Source organism: Budorcas taxicolor, chromosome 5 (genome assembly GCF_023091745.1).
Source record: "Budorcas taxicolor isolate Tak-1 chromosome 5, Takin1.1, whole genome shotgun sequence".
Taxonomy (NCBI): Eukaryota; Metazoa; Chordata; class Mammalia; order Artiodactyla; family Bovidae; genus Budorcas; species Budorcas taxicolor.
The window spans coordinates 55,276,220-55,292,566 of record NC_068914.1 but is presented as its reverse complement, the minus strand read 5'-3'; the positions used below and the strand labels follow the sequence as shown (position 1 = coordinate 55,292,566).

General features: G+C 34.9%; 1 protein-coding gene and 1 non-coding gene across 2 annotated transcripts in view; one reads left to right on the top strand and one right to left on the bottom strand.

Moving 5' to 3' along the window:
* Positions 1–16,347, bottom strand: part of PTPRQ (protein tyrosine phosphatase receptor type Q) — a 236,614-nt gene that overhangs the window by 13,680 nt on the left and 206,587 nt on the right. Inside the window, exons 38-42 of the mRNA XM_052639801.1 lie at positions 16,123–16,213; positions 11,116–11,192; positions 4,181–4,315; positions 3,640–3,765; positions 2,668–2,816 (exon numbers count right to left, since the gene is read on the bottom strand). Coding sequence (XP_052495761.1) covers positions 2,668–2,816; positions 3,640–3,765; positions 4,181–4,315; positions 11,116–11,192; positions 16,123–16,213 — 578 coding nt within the window. The remainder of the gene's footprint in view (positions 1–2,667; positions 2,817–3,639; positions 3,766–4,180; positions 4,316–11,115; positions 11,193–16,122; positions 16,214–16,347) is intronic.
* LOC128049125 (U6 spliceosomal RNA) lies at positions 9,635–9,739 on the top strand. Its single transcript, XR_008199492.1, has one exon. It is a non-coding gene; the product is annotated as a U6 spliceosomal RNA (small nuclear RNA).

Sequence of the window (16,347 nt, the reverse complement as noted above, 5' to 3'; positions counted from 1 at the left end):
TTGGTACACAGGAGAGGAGCATTATGGCCAGAAGGTGAGGGAAGAGAGCAGATCCGAGTGGGAGGGTGTTCTGCATATTCAAAGAAAAGCAAGGAGACCAGGGTGGGGTGAGTGTGTGGAGAGGTGATGGGGGGCAGGGATCAGAGTATTTGCTGTTGGAATGGATGTAGAGTGAGAGGAAGTAGAGTCGAGGATGAGTCTAGGGTTTCTGGGCCAAGCAGAATGGACTGCTGTTGACCAAGATGGGATGAGAAGGAGTGTTTGGAGATGGGCCCAAGCATTCTGTTTTGGACACATTTTTAGAATATTTTGGTCACTTATTAACAGGTTGCCATGTTGAACTGGAAGCTAAATGTATAGGTCAAAAGCTAAGGTGAGAAGTTGGGGTTGGACACGATCATTTAGGAGAAAGTTTTGAAATGATACTTAAAGATTATTAATATAAGCATACTTTTTCCTGCAGGTTTATTTATAAGTCACAAAGGATGAGGCTGCACTTTTTGAGTCTAAAAGAGAGAAGGTACTTTACTTTTCTAGTGAATTTTAAAATCCATGATTAAAATCCCGTGGCAGTATATATGTAAAATAGGAAGACATTACAGGCAGCTTACTATCCACTTTAATCATCAGTAATGCCAATTTAAAATCAATCACTGACTTTAAAAGCAAAATGTTACTGTATTTATACTATATACCAGTCTGTTAAAATTTTTCTGTGTACGGAGAGTATATGGAATTGGTAAGGTAAGAATGAGGCTTTTACTTTTAATTTTATATGTTTTTAAATGTGAAAAGATATTTCATAATGTATGTATTACTCTTACAATTTAAAAAATCTAAAATATTCCTGGAAAAGAAGATGTAGACTCAATTAAATTATGTGTTGAGCTTCTTCATCTAAATAAAAGTTTAAAAACCGGATGGATTATCAGCAGATGAATGGATAAGAAAACTGTGCTACATATACACAATGGAGTATTACTCAGCCACTAAAAAGAATACATTTGAATCAGTTCTAATGAGGTGGATGAAACTGGAGCCTATTATACAGAGTGAAGTAAGCCAGAAAGAAAAACACCAATACAGTGTACTAACACATATATATGGAATTTAGAAAGATGGTAATGATAACCCTGTATGCGAGACAGCAAAAGAGACAGATGTTTAGAACGAACTTTTGGACTCTGTGGGAGAGGGAGAAGGTGGGATGATTTGGGAGAATGCCATTGAAACATGCATACTATCATGTAAGAAACGAATCGCCAGTCTATGTTCGATACAGGATACAGGATGCTTGGGGCTGGTGCACGGGGATGATCCAGAGAGATGATATGGGGTGGGAAGGGGGTTCAGGATTGGGAACTCATGTACACCCGTGGCTGATGTCAATGTATGGCAAAACCAATACAGTATTGTAAAGCAAAATAAAAAAGTAAATGTAAAAATTAAAAAAAATAAAATAAAAACTGGATGGATTCATATTTTCCTAAATATTAACTACATTAATTATAGTATATCCCCATTAGAATATTTATCCATCAATTGATTTTGGAGTTACTGTAATTAACAATTACTTTATTAATGTGGCTAAAAATCATTACTTAAATGTTTATTGTAGCAAAAGATACATGACAAAGCTTACCATTTTGACTGTATTTAAGTGCACAGTTTAGTGGTATTAAGCACATTCAGTCTTATGTAACCATCGCCAATATCTGTTTCTGGACTATTTTCATAATCCCAAACAGAATCTCTATACCCATTAAACAGTAACTCTCTATTTCTCTAAGTCCCTGGAGACCACTTTCTGTCTCTATGAATTTACCCCATTTTAGGTACTTTACGTAAGTAGAATTATAAAACAGTATTGTCTATCACCCACTTTTTCTCTCATTTACAAAGTACAAGTGTTGAAGAGACTCATGCTGAGATTAATTTAGATATAACATGTTAGAAAGCATAAATCATATCAGTATGTCCAGAACTCTGAATTCTAAACAATTGTGAGCTTTATTAATTTTTGAGGGGGAGTATTGATGTTTCAGTGGTATAAAATGCCAATGAAAATAAAAGTGAAAACCTTAATTTATTATACTTATCATGTTCAAAGAGCTAGGTCAAAGAGAGATATTTGAATAGTTTGCAAAAGTTTGGAATCATGCTTGGGTTGGTCACTTAATTTGATCTTTATTTTAAAGTTCATTTTCTTGATTCTTTGTAACTCAAATCTTGGAAGTTGTTTTTACAAAAGAGTTTAAGTTGTTATAGTAGACTCATCTCAATTGAAATAATGAAGGATCAAGAATTTATTCATAAAACTCAAAAGATTCTACATTCCCAGACTCATTCACATCAGTAGTGGGCTACAATTATTTATATTTTTTAAGGATTTTGAGAGGTATAATCCAGTAAAGATTCCATAAAAATTCTTGTACCAGGATATATATTTTGTCTTTCTTTTAGCCATTTGATCTCTGCCATCTAACCTTTTATAAAACTACATCTTGATTTGTTATAACCAGTAAAATATCTGACAACTAAAAGCTGGATTGAATCTACATTAATATTCTACTAGAAAATCAATAGTGTCATGATAACATAAAGGTCACGTTGGGTTTAAATCCCGTTTCGAGTTATTTCATAAGAGGTTCTGAAAACCTTTCTTACCTGCAGTGAACAATCATGGGTGTGGTATCATGTGCCCTGCTTGCTCGAACCAGCTTCACAAAGTGAACTAGAGGGGCGCTGTTCTCAGGAACCCCATGCTCAGGCCAAGCAGTAAAGTTGCACTGTCGAATGGTCATGCAATCCCCGTGCTAGACAGAATGATAAAGTTATTTAAGTATCACAGCGAAGTCTGAATGTAGCTGACTCCCCAGGTTTTCAAGGCGATCGTTTAAAATGATAGTTTACAGAGAAACTGTGGTTTCTTGATTTCCTATAAGAAAACTCTTCTGCTATTGCTACACTACAGAAAATTACCTTTCAGTATGAATGCAAACAGTGAGCATGATTGTTGCAAATCTTGCAAACAGATGATTATGTAGGGTAATTATATTCAAGGTAGTGTAACGTTTGTAACACCAGAATAGTAGATTTTGAACAGTTTTGACCTAACCACTTAAATAAACACACTCACAAATTATAACACTGGTATTGGGTATCTGATAATGTCAGAAAGTATAAAGATCCTTATATCATTTTCTATGTGTATAGGTATTTACATAATAAAGGTGGGATCTCTATGTTATTGATTCTATATTCAGTCTGGATTAAATAGAAAATCCAACGATTAAGATACAGATAGAGACACGTGATTTTAGAAATTCCTGTTTTAAATAAAATTTTAGTTTCTTCATAAAATAAGATAAACCTAGTGATCTAGTTGTTTTCTCCTGATTCTTTTCCTTGTTTACCTAAGAATTTGATATTAACGAGTTAATATAAACTCTAAGTAATTTGGAGTTAAACATAATGACAGAGATCAAATCAAAATCAAAACTTCTATTTTGAAGATAATAGAAAAGCATTACTGAATATACAGAAACATGTCTAGAAACTAATTTTACTTTAGACATTTAGAGCATTAATATTTTTTATCATGTTCGACTTCCCTGCCTTTTTTTTCTTTTTTTTTACCCTTTCAATTTTCAGATCTCTGATGGTCCAGTCTATTTGAACATCCTCCATTAGTTTTGTAATCACTATATCTCCAAAGACAGTAACTGGTTTGTTGTCCTCTGGCCAATACTGATGACATCTGATCTGTAGTCAAGAGAAAATTCACCAGTTATAAGAATCATTATATATATATAGTTCAAAGTTATTGCTACTAAGGTACAACTGTCTTATACATGCCCAAGTCATTGATATGTCAGAGTATTAGCTAAAATTGTCACACACGTGACTCTTCAGTCGTGTCTGACTCTGCAGCACTATGGACTGTAGCCCACCAGGCTCCTCTATCCAAGGGATTCTCCAGGCAAGAATACTGGAGTGGGTTGCCATGCCCTCCTCCAGGGAATCTTCCTGACCCAGGGACTGGACTCTCATTTCCTGCATCTCCTGCTTTAGGAGGCATGTTCTTTACCACTAGCACTACCTGGGAAACCCAGCATCACACATAAATTAACACAAACGTAAAATAAAGGTTTTGTGAAAAGCTTTTCAAATAACTTACCCGCCCTTTTTCAAAACACTGTGTTAGCATTACTAATGTTTTTGCTCTGGTTTCCCACACCATTCTCCAAAAGTCCCCAACTGTTCCTGGTAATGGACCTTGAGTAGCAATAAATTCATTTGGACATAAGTAGCCCTAGAATGATATAATTACAACATTGCATCAATATTTACATATATATATAATATTTTTTAGCTTTTGAGACATGAAAAACATACTAGTTGTAAGATTACCTAATATTCTAAAATACTGTATATTTTTGAATGCTAAAAGATACTCAACATTTCCAACATTAAGTTAAACCTCATAATGTAATGTACAACTAGCTGTTCTTAATTTCTAACTTTGAATAAAAGAGTGAGAATGAAAGTGAAGTTGCTCAGTCATGTCTGACTCTTTGCGACCCCATGGACTGTAGCCTACCAGGCTCCTCTGTCCCTGGGATTTTCCAGGCAAGAGTACTGCAATGAGTTGCCATTTCCTTCTCCAGAGGATCTTCCCGACCCAGGGATCGAACCTGGGTCTCTCACATTGCAGGCAGACGCTTTACTGTCTGAGCCACCAGGGAACGGTAAGGCTGAATAATAATAATATGTTTTATGGCAGACAATATGTTAGACATTTTTCAATTAACCTATTTCTCATAAAAACCTTATGGATTAGTATTGTTATTATCCTCATTTTACAGATGAAGATGGAAGCTAAGAAATGTGAATTTGCTCAAGGTCTCACAGTAAGATAGTCTGGATCCAGAGCCAGCTGTCTTACCCACTCCACTAGCTATTGTTATAAATTTAAAGAACGTGCAGATGTTTTCATATATCCCTGCAAGAAATTATCTACATTAATGATGGTATTAGTAATTATTCTCCAGAGCTTAAAACCAAGAGTAATGTGAAGATAAGAAGATTCATTTAACCATTGGAGGACCTGAGATTTGTCTCAACCCTGTTATGACAACTCTTATACATTTAATCGAGTCGTTCTCAGACTCGGTCTGTTCACCTGGAATGTAAGCATGCCACGTGAGTAGCATCCGTGGATTTTTCTTAAAGTTGATGTGTAAATTTTTAAAAAGTGATGGAATTACATCTGTTTCAAACATCAAAATATTTTGAAGAATGAGGTTTAAGGGTGAATTTTATTTTTAAATTGAATTGTCTCAGTAGCCAGAGAATATAATATTATACAGAATAGTATACATTTTAAAGTTCAAGTGGTCCTAAAATCTAATCCAACCAGTCTGTTTTACTTTAAAGAATGATGAGCCACTTCAGGTGATTTTTCCCAAATCACAGTGCTAGTCAATGACAGTTTCTGGAACAAAACCTTCAGCCTGCTAAAAACAAACAAAAACTATGTGCTAAAGCATTTCTGTGTTTCCAGTCTCAGTTGAAATACTTCAGTATGTAATTATTTACATTGTAAAGGGTTTTTTTTTTTTAGTTTAAATAGTACTATACAATCAATGTAGAGTGTTAGGAAAATTCAGAAATATATATTAAAAAATATGGACTTCATCTGTAATCTCACTATCCAGAATGAAGCACCATTAATATTTTAATTTCTTTACAGCTTTTAAAATGCACATTCATCCATTCAAATAATATTTATGAGTGCTTACTGTGTGCCAGGCACTAGTCTAGGAACTGAGGATTCATCATTGACTAAAGTTCCTACCCTGATTTGTCTTATATTCTAGTTAAGGGAAATAGACATTAAATCTGTAAACAGGTCTATTAAATGAGTGATTTACATAGCTTTTTAAAAGTGATAAGTGCTATGAGAGAATTTCAGAAAACAGGGTGTTCAGAAAAGGCTCATTGGTGAAATTTGAGGAAAGACTTGAAGTAGAAAGAGGTAAGCCCGTCAAGATTTGGAGAGAAAGTGTTCCAGGTAGAAAGTCAAGCGTAACAGCATTAAAAGAGAGATGTGTCTGGGGTGTTGTAGGAACTGCAAGAGGGGACAGTAGTAGAAGGTGACATTGGAGACAAGAGAGGGAAGGGAGCAGTGCTTTAGGGCCTGGAGCAGGTCGTTTTAAGAGTTTGGTTTTTACTCTGGATGATAGAGAAAGCCATTGAAAGATTCTGAACATATATATAGTGTGTTTAATAGTTCCACTCTAGTTTCTATACAGCAAACTGATAATGGTATAAAAAGGGAAAGGAGGGAGAGTAGTTGGAATATTGCAACAATCCAACCAAGGAATGCAGTTTGGGTGATAGGAATGGGCATTGTGATAAATAATAAAATCTGGTGTGTTTTGAAGACAGAGCCAAGAGATTTGCTTATGGATTAGATACTGGGTATAAGAAAGATAGGAGTCAGTAACGATTCTAAATAAAGATGGGGAAAAAAAAAACTTCAGTATGAGCATACTTTAAAAATTTTGTTTAATTAAAATATAGTTGATTTACAGTGTTTCTGGTGTAAAGCAAAGTGATTCAGTTATACATATACAATATATATTCTTTTTCGTTACCGTTTATTGCAGTTTATGGAAAATCATTCCCTGTGTTATGCAGTATAGTTTGTTGTTTATTTATATAATACATTGTATCTGCTAATCTCAAAGCCCTAATTTATCCCTCCCCACCCACCTTCCCCTTAGGTAACCATAAATTTGTTTTCTATGTCTGTGGGTCTATTTCTGTTTTGTAAATAAGTTCATTTGTATCATATTTTAGGTTACACATATAAGTAATATCACATGGTATTTCTCTTTCTGTTTCTGAGAGATTTTACTTAGTGTGACAATCTCTAGGTCCATCCATGTTGATGCAAATATCCTTCCATTCTTGTTTATGGCCAATATCCTGTATGTACTTATATATACACACACATATATACCATATATGTGATACATAAATACACACTCATCACATCTCCTTTATCCATTCCTCGATCAGTGCACAGTGAACACTGGGGTGCATGTACCCTTTCAAATTCGAGTTTTCTCCAGATACATGCTCAGGAGTATGATTTCTGGATCATATGGTAACTCTAATTTTAGTGTCTTAAGGAAGCTCCATACTGTTTTCCATACTGGCTGTACTAATTTACATTCCCAACAGTGTAGGTAGGTAGGTTCCTTTTTCCCCATACCTAGCATAAGCAGACTTAATAGGAAAATCAGGAATTCACAATGGACATATTAAACTTGAAATCCCATTTGGATATTCAAGTGGGAATGTCATCACAGCAATTGGGTATATGAGTTTGGAGTTCAGAAAGCAGTCCAAACTAGAGGCATAATTTTTAAGTAGTCAGCAAATACATCTTAAAATCACAAGAATGGTTGAGGTCATCAAGGAAATGAGTTTGAAAAGAAGCAGCAAATTCAAGGAATGGGCTCTAGATAATTTCAGTGTTTGGTCGTCAAGGAGATAAGAGAGAACAAAGAGACTGAGATGAGAGTCAAAGCCGTAGATGGAAAATCAAGAGAATGTTGTCCTAAAAGCCGAATGAAGAAAGTGTCTTAAGGGTGAGGACAATTAAGTGTAATTTATCAATTTATAAAATATTTCTCCTAGTCATTTGCATTTCCCTGTTTCAGGGATTGTATCATTTGGTGCTATAATCTTCTATCAGCATAGACCAAATCTGATGTTTCTGATATGATTATGGCTCATATGTATCATAGCCCTTAATCTTCAGTCTAACTACAGTAAAAGCTATCCTCAAATTGAAGTAATTTCAGGCATCCTAGGTTGACAGGGGAGATAATTTGGGTTAGCAGGTTGGAGTCTTCCTCTTATTACATAATGTTCTTGTTCGCTCTCTTGAAAACATTTGTGAACTCACTTGTGCAACTATTGGCTGTTTACAAGGATGCAGTATTTATTTTCTCCTCTGCCCCTCTCCCATGGTCCATCCTTAGTCAAAAATTTCCAGCTTCTCGTTGAGTCCTAGCTTTAGGAGTATAATTCCCAACAACAGCCAGGGCCCGAGAGGTAAACAAATAGGAATCTAATTACAGATCCTGGCCTGGTGTTTCCTAGTCTCAAAGCACACACTTCAGACCACCTACTGGTACTCCCTTTTCCCTTCTTCAGGTTTCATTCCTTCCCCCCATCTAAACACTACTTATTTTGCTTTCTTCTCTCACTCTATAGTTCTCCCTTTTCCTGTAGCATCCAAAGAAATAGAATCTAGAGTCCATTTGTAGATGGCCTCTGTCTTTGGCTCCTGGATCAAATGTTCGTGAAGTTTCACATGGAAGTGCCATGGAAGAAGGCTGGGGAGTGGGGAAACTGCAGTGTCCTTCACTCTGAGAAGTCTGTACTGTTTGTGAAGTGAAGACTGCCTAAACTTGGGGATGGAAAAGTGAGAGCCCACTACAGTATTATGAGTTTATTTCCATCTTCTCCTGACATCCCAGACAAAGGAGATTGCCCTGAAAGTAAAAACAATGAATATACTGCCCACTGTAATACTGAAACTTGCCTTACTGTAAAGTGCTTTCCATCGGCACCTGCTTCCTATGCAGCTCAGTAAGGATGATGCATATTATTACATATGGGTCATGGTGACTTTGTTGTAAGCGTTATCACAGTACGACATCACTTGGCCACAGAAGAATGTGTATATTCTGTATATATTCAGACTTAGTTTATTGTTCATTGTGCATTATCTTCTTATGATTGTCTCCCAACAAATTACTAACCAAAGTAAAATTTAGAAAGAATGAATTCTTTTCCCTCTTAACAGAGGCTTGTGGGGAGTGGGACACAGGACAGGTTATGTTTGATGTTGGGGAAAGGATGAAGCAATACAGAAGCAGAGCCCCAGGGGGACCAAATGAAATGGCAGGCCTAGGCGAGAAGATGATGAATAAGAAAAAAAAAATTTTTAGTAAGCCAGAAAGAAAAACACCAATACAGTATACTAACTCATATATATGGAATTTAGAAAGATGGTAACGATAACCCTGTATGCGAGACAGCAAAAGAGACACAGATGTATAGAACAGTCTTTTGGACTCTGTGGGAGAGGGCGAGGGTGGGATGATTTGGGAGAATGGCATTGAAACGTGTATAATATCATATATGAAACAAGTTGCCAGTCCAAGTTCAATGCATGATACTGGATGCTTGGGGCTGGTGCACTGAGACGACCCAGAGGGGTGGTACGGGGAGGGAGGTGGGAGGGGGGTTCAGGATGGGGACGTGTATACCTGTGGCGGATTCATGTTGATGTATGACAAAACCAATACAATATTATAAAATAACCTCCAATTAAAATAAATAAATTTATATTTTTTAAAAAAGAAAAAGAAAAACAAATTTTTTTAAATGGGCTTATGGGCAGTACAGGAAAGCTTCAGGTATCTGTAGAATCATGATGAGAACCGTGGTTAACCTTGCTACCTATTAGAGTTGAAGTCAGTGGTGAAGATTTAAGGGTATGAATCTTGTGTTTAAAAAACTGTATGCGCTTGCTTCGGCAGCACATATACTGTAAGCAAGCACATACACTAAACTTGGAGAGATACAGATAGGATTAGCATGGGCGCTGCACAGGAATGACAGGCAAATTCATGATGCGTTCTACACTTATATTTGATCAAATTATGCATACAGTTCTTTCTAGAAGAGGTGGCTTATTAACAGGAAAGAAGATTGCTATATTACAGTTGTAAGAATAGCGTTAGGTATTTTAGGTTTTCTTTTTCATAATATCAAAGATTGAGACATCAGTGGGGTATTTTAGAATCCCAGGGACATCAGGATGGAGGATCAGTCATCATTTTTTTTTACAATAAAACGTCTTCAAACTTTTTGCCTCAGTGTCTCGCCCAGGCCTGCCGTTTCATTTGGTCCCAGTGGGGCTCTGCTTACGTGTTGCTCCAGCCTTTCCTTTCCCATCTAGAGAAGAGTTCATTATCTTAACTCAAACTAGTTAAATATTCTGGGTGAACGAAGTCACTGATTTGCCTATTACCTTTTAGAAAAGTTGTCATTTTGTTAAAATACTGTACTTATTATTAATCTGAATTTGCATTGACTATGTTTTAGTGTGTTTATACATGGTGAACTCAGTTTCTGAAATTAAGCTTTTTATTTGCAATATTCTAAAAATAAACCACAACTGTATATTTGATTAGTTCAGAGATAGAATCATCTGCCTTAGGGAGGAAGTAAGTGAGTCAGTGCCAAGAGAGGCTAATCTCTAATTATCAGTAATTTTTCAGAAAGATTTTCTAAGTGACTGGATTAAATAACCACAGGAGCCATTCCTCCTTTGAGATTTCATGGTTGTGTCAACCCAAGTGGAGGTCTTGGGTGCATATAGGGTTTCTGTGTTCCTAAGATAGTGGTGAGCATTGAGGGAGCAAGAATCATGGAGAAAGAGCTCCTTGAAACACTCTGGTTATATTCCATTTTCGATCCTCTGTGGCAAGCGTTTATTATCTGTGATGTTCATCACAGTTTACCCCACATTGGTTCACTTAAGATATGTTTATTGAGTGGCTGCAGAAGAGTACACGTTCTCTAAGTAGCAGAGGGTGGAAAGAACATGGCATCATAGTCCCCTTGAAGGACTGAAAATCTCGAAGGGAGGAAAAGCACATTGGGTTTTTATATTATATGGACATGACTATCCATTTGACTAATTTCCTTGAAAAACTGGCTGACCTCATTGTATACAGAGGATCTTCTGACAAACACTGGAAACAGTGGAAGGTCCAGGGGATATGTAGTTTGAAGTTGGACATCTGCTGCTTATTAGCGAAATGATTGTTGGGTAAATTGCAATCTCTATTTGGAGCTTCCGTTTCCCCATGTATAAAACATGGTATACCTAATGTTGTAAGGAACTGGTACATTAAATCTATGGAGGTTGTAATGCATTTCTTGTTTTCAATAGTTGGAAGAGTACCATTATTGCAGTTTTTATGTTTTATAAAAAATGTATATAAAATAGCAACTTACAGAAACATAGCTGGCATTAATATAATCTGATCCTGGAATACTAGCATCAGCTATCAGCTTCACTCTGTTATTGTTATCTAGAAGGAAAGATAAGATATTAATACTATTTAAATTACTTTTTTTCTATAAAATACAAAGAAGTTTCTGATATAACATTTGAAAATTACAGATGGCTATAAAATTTTAAAGTAGTTCCTTTTTATTCCATATTTCCACAACCTAAAGACAATGACTGTTAATATGTTCTCATATTTATTTCCAGGATTTTCTATACATAGTCATATAAAATTAACCACAAATGGGGTGCTGGTGCCTCTATTCTGGAAAAAATTTTATTTAGCCATATCTTTCCATATTAGTGCGAATAACAATATCTATTGAGTTGGCCATAAAGTTTTCTCAAATTTTTCCGTAACATGCTATGGAAAAGCCTGAACAAATACCTTTACCAACCTAACAGTTCATTACTTTAAAAGGCCGTATAGTATTTCATTGTGAATATAACATACTTATTTAGCTCTTCAGGATGATTGAAAATCATATCATTTTGTTATTGTAAAATGCTGAATAAATAACTGAAATTTTGCATATATGTTGGAGTTTATTTGTAGAATACATTACTAGCAGTAAAATTCCAAAATCATATTGTGCTTCTCAAATTTTGAAAGACTTGATGAATTGTTCTCAAATTATATCAGTTCACTCTGAACAAAAGTGTTTGAACAGTTTGAACAATTGTTTCTTCCCACTTTCACCATCATGAGATACTATTAAACATTTTAATTTATGAACTTCTGAGAGATACAAATTGATTTATCTTAGTATTTATTTTGATTGCCTTAACTATGAGTGAAAGTGAGCTTCTTTGTGTATTGGCCATTTTAAATATCTTTTATATAATTGCCTTTTCATTTTATACTATTTTTTATTTTAAAAGATATTTTATACTAAAAATGTTACATGTTTTGAAATTTTTTTGGTTTGTCATTTGTCTTTGACTCACTATCTGTTAGATATCTTGCCATACATAAAATTTATATATATTGTAATCAAAGTTCTCATTTTTCACTGTGGCTTTCTGCGTGATACATACAAAAGGCTTTGTCATACCAATATTCTTATCTTCACACATTCATTCATAGTGTCTTCCAGAGCTTTAATAGGTTTTATTGCTTGTTTTAAATATTTTGATTTTTAATCCATTGGGATTCTTTTATTTGGGGACAGGATAAGGGAAAATCTGTTTTATTGTTTGTTTCCATTTAGAACAATAAATAGTGCACCCTTTCCCCTTACTCAAAATACCACTTTATCATACACTAGTTTTCTCTGTGTTTAGGTCTATTTCTGGAGCTCTTTAATTTAGATGCCTATTTTTCTTTCACACCAGACTTTGAATTACTGTTATTTAGACTGTTTTACAGTCTAGCAAAATGAGATAACCCTTTTCCCATTATTTTTCTTCAAAGACAAGTATCAAAAATTATTTTTCCCCGAGAATCGTTGCCAAATTGGTATTACAGTTGAAATGTCCAGTGCTGATTTTCACTAGACAAGGAAATGATACAAAGTCATCTATTACTAAATTCTTCTGAGGTTTTGAAACAAACCTTCCTGGGAAGGTGCTGAGCAGTGGAGCGAAAATGGGAAAGTGGGTTTGAGTGGGAATCCACAGGCTCTGCCCATCTGCTGTTTATGGCCTTGGGCGAATTGTTTCCCTTCTCTGTTTCTTTGTTACCTCAGCTATAACATATAGTTATAATATTTATTTTGTGGAATCCTCTGAGGATTGAATATGAATGTTTACAAAACGTATAGCTGTGTATGGAACACAGAACATGTTCTCAAGTTCTTAAAATTAAGCACATGTTATATGTCAAATGACTTTGCTGTATCATTAAGTAAGTATAATGATCCAAACAATGTGTTTGAATCTAAAGAAGGGGGATCGTTCAAGCAGATTACGTGAACCATTTCTGTCCCAAAGATTTTGAACTTGGTATGATGTGCCAATTTTAATGACGCTGTGGCCAGTCATGCAACTAAGAAAGGGAGGCCATCAGTTTTCTATTCACTCAGTATCTGAGTGAACTATCTGAGTCAACTGAACTGAGTCAACAGCAAGCTAAACTCTTCTTCATGGTGTTGGAACACTTATCAAGGTCACAGTGTCCTGTCAAACAGAGATTTGGAAATCTCTTCTGCACACATTTGCTGCTAATTCTAGTATCTTAAAGCCCTGTAAGCTAATATGTTCTAAAATGCACTGTGATATTTGAAATCCTTCTTTCTACATTACTCAGGGGAAACAGTGAATCTCACTTAGCTGGCTCAAGCTAAAATTCAGACTCTACTAAAATGAATTCATTCTCTATGGGAGAAAAAACATTTCTTCAGCTTTATGGCTTCTCTGCAAACACAATGGGAGAATATATTAGTTTAAATTTGCATTTTCTGTGTGTGTGTGTGTGTGTGTGTGATGGTGGGAGGCAGCTGGGAGCATATGGATCTGTTTGCCTGTATGAGAGGATGTGAGTTTACAGCTTGTCTTCCGACCCAGATTAGGGAAGTAGGTTTGTTATCTCCAGACCATAGACCCTAAGGGCCTGTAACTAAATTTTAGTCACCCAGAAACTTAGAGGCTTTTAAAAATAAGCAATTTACTGATTACTAACAGTCATAAGAACTATTATTTATTGAGAGCTTCCTGTGTTCTATATTGGGCAAAGTGATTTACAGGATTATTTTATCTAACCCTTAAAGTTATGCGGTCAACATTACTAAATAATATCCAGTAACGAAAGTAGTTGTTACGTAGCAGAAATGCAACCCAGGAAGTTTGATTAGAGCCCATGTTTTTAGTCATTTTACTATACAGCAGGTAGTATGTACTAGTTGAATTACTAAATTCTTAATAAAATTATTTAAAAGTATAAAATTATGCCTAATCAAATTATTTCTTATAGAACTTCCAGTTCTTTAAGAGGACAGTTAAGAAAAAACTTTAACCCCAAAACCCATTAAAGGATATTAGATGTGGATGTAGAATATTATTTGAAAAATCACTAAGTTTTCTGTACTGAAATCAAAAAACAGAAAACAGTTGGATATTATCCCTTTGGCTCTAGCAAAGGTGGAAAAAAATGTATGCAATGCTTCTGATATTCCCAGACATCCTTGATTTACAGTTATTTATTGTCGAAGCCATCACTGGTTATTTTTGTCTTGGCCTCGGCTGTTGGGATTGCCTTGCTCCTGAGTTCTCCTTATTTGAAGGATGCTTGTTTAGTTACATTCTCCTTATGCTTTAAGTGCTAGCAAGCTGGCACTGTAGAACTCTAATGGCCATTATGTGAACCCAGAAAATAATGCACTGAAATCTTAATAACAAAAGATCAAAATGTTACATATAAAAAATCTCACATGTCAAATTTTTATATATTTAAAGTCAGATATGCTTCAATCTTTGGAAATAAGCTAGATATGTTTTATCTACCTATATAGAATGATACACAGTGATATACATTACTTTAGCCACATACACTATTATAAATAGATATTAAATATTCCATAGTAACTGTCCTTCAATCAGACTCTAGTATTTATTTTCACAGAGTATCATTAAGCATGAAGCAGAGAATCTGAAGGACATTTAGATATGGATGCATATAAAAACCTGACACTTTCCATATTTCCTAAACTTAGGATGTATCCCACCCAGGTTAACTCTCTGAAAGGGAAAACTAAAGGATTTATTAGGAAAGGTCATGCCAGAGGAATTTAGGGATGTAATACTAACATTCCTCATTTCCTACGAAGATGCCTTATTTGTCAACTTACTCTTAAAGTCATTTACCTATGATTTGTTTTGTTCCAGGAAGGATTTTAGGTGATTAAAGCTATTTGTATTTTCATCCTTTTCTAATTCTTGGGAGTTAACAGATTCCATTAGGTTACTGACTTCTAGATCATGTTTCCCTAAATTTGTTTACTTCATGCCTCAGTTATCCTCTAATTCTAAAATAACACAATATGGTCCACTTTTTTGGGGGGGCTATCCATATCCTTATGATTTTACCTTTTGTGATACCATATTTCTCAAAGTCTGTGTCGTTCTAGACAGAAGAGTTCAATTTTTATATGTATGGAATTTTCCCCAATACAGTTTTGAAAAGACATAGAACATAGAAATATATATATACACTAACTCTAAAATTAGGAATATTTTAAAACTCTAGACTTTGAAACAATATTGACATTTCAGAACTTAACATATCACTTTTTAATTTTATAATATAAAAATGTATTGAATCAGAATATACTTAGTAGGATACCATGTTGATAACATAGCATTTAAAGAGGAATGTTGTTTTTTCTTTCACATTACTGCTAATTCTTACATCAATAGTATGGTTTGTTTTTTCCACATCAGCATACACATTCATTTTAATGACATTTAAGGACATAGGAACAGCGTAGCATGTACTATGGTTTCTTATTGATTGAAAAATGTTGACTGTGGTAAAGCACAAGCCTGCCTCCTTTGTAAAAAACCAACCCTGGTAATCACACATTTACTCTGATCTTCAACAAATATTTTGCAATGCACTTTTTTATATTCCTTTACAAAGCACTGCCATGCTCTTAAGGAAAGTAATGCACGCAGTTACACACGAACTTTCTCTCTTCATTTGAGAACTAGGTCTGTAGGAAGATATTAGAGAGGTTTGTTCCTGGGGTTACATTACAAAGCTCAGAAAGTACTAGGGCTACAGTTTCTTACACCTGCATGAATAAACCTTGTGTGAACAAGCTGAAACCCATGTACATTAACTTTAGTCAATATTAACAAAGCCAAAGAAATACAATTTATAAGTTGTTGCTAATAAAATGCATTATTATAATTCAATTAATATGACATACATATTTAAGAAGATGCTAAAGTGCATTTTGCACTCATTTGAAAAGCTTTCAGTATCTAAAACCAGAAACAGTATATACACATACATGGTTTTATGTTTGGAAAGCGGTTTTTTGCTCTGTTCCAGGGCAGATCAGCGTCAGTCGAAGAGAGATCCTGAAGAAATTTTGGTAATTCCTGTGGATTGAAGTCATTGCACAGTTTAGATTTATTTCAGAGGTCAACACGAAGTTCCACTTAGTAAAAGACTATTCTAAGTCCTTTTATTTTTAAAACGAAAATACTTCTCATAACTGCAGAAGCAAGGTCAA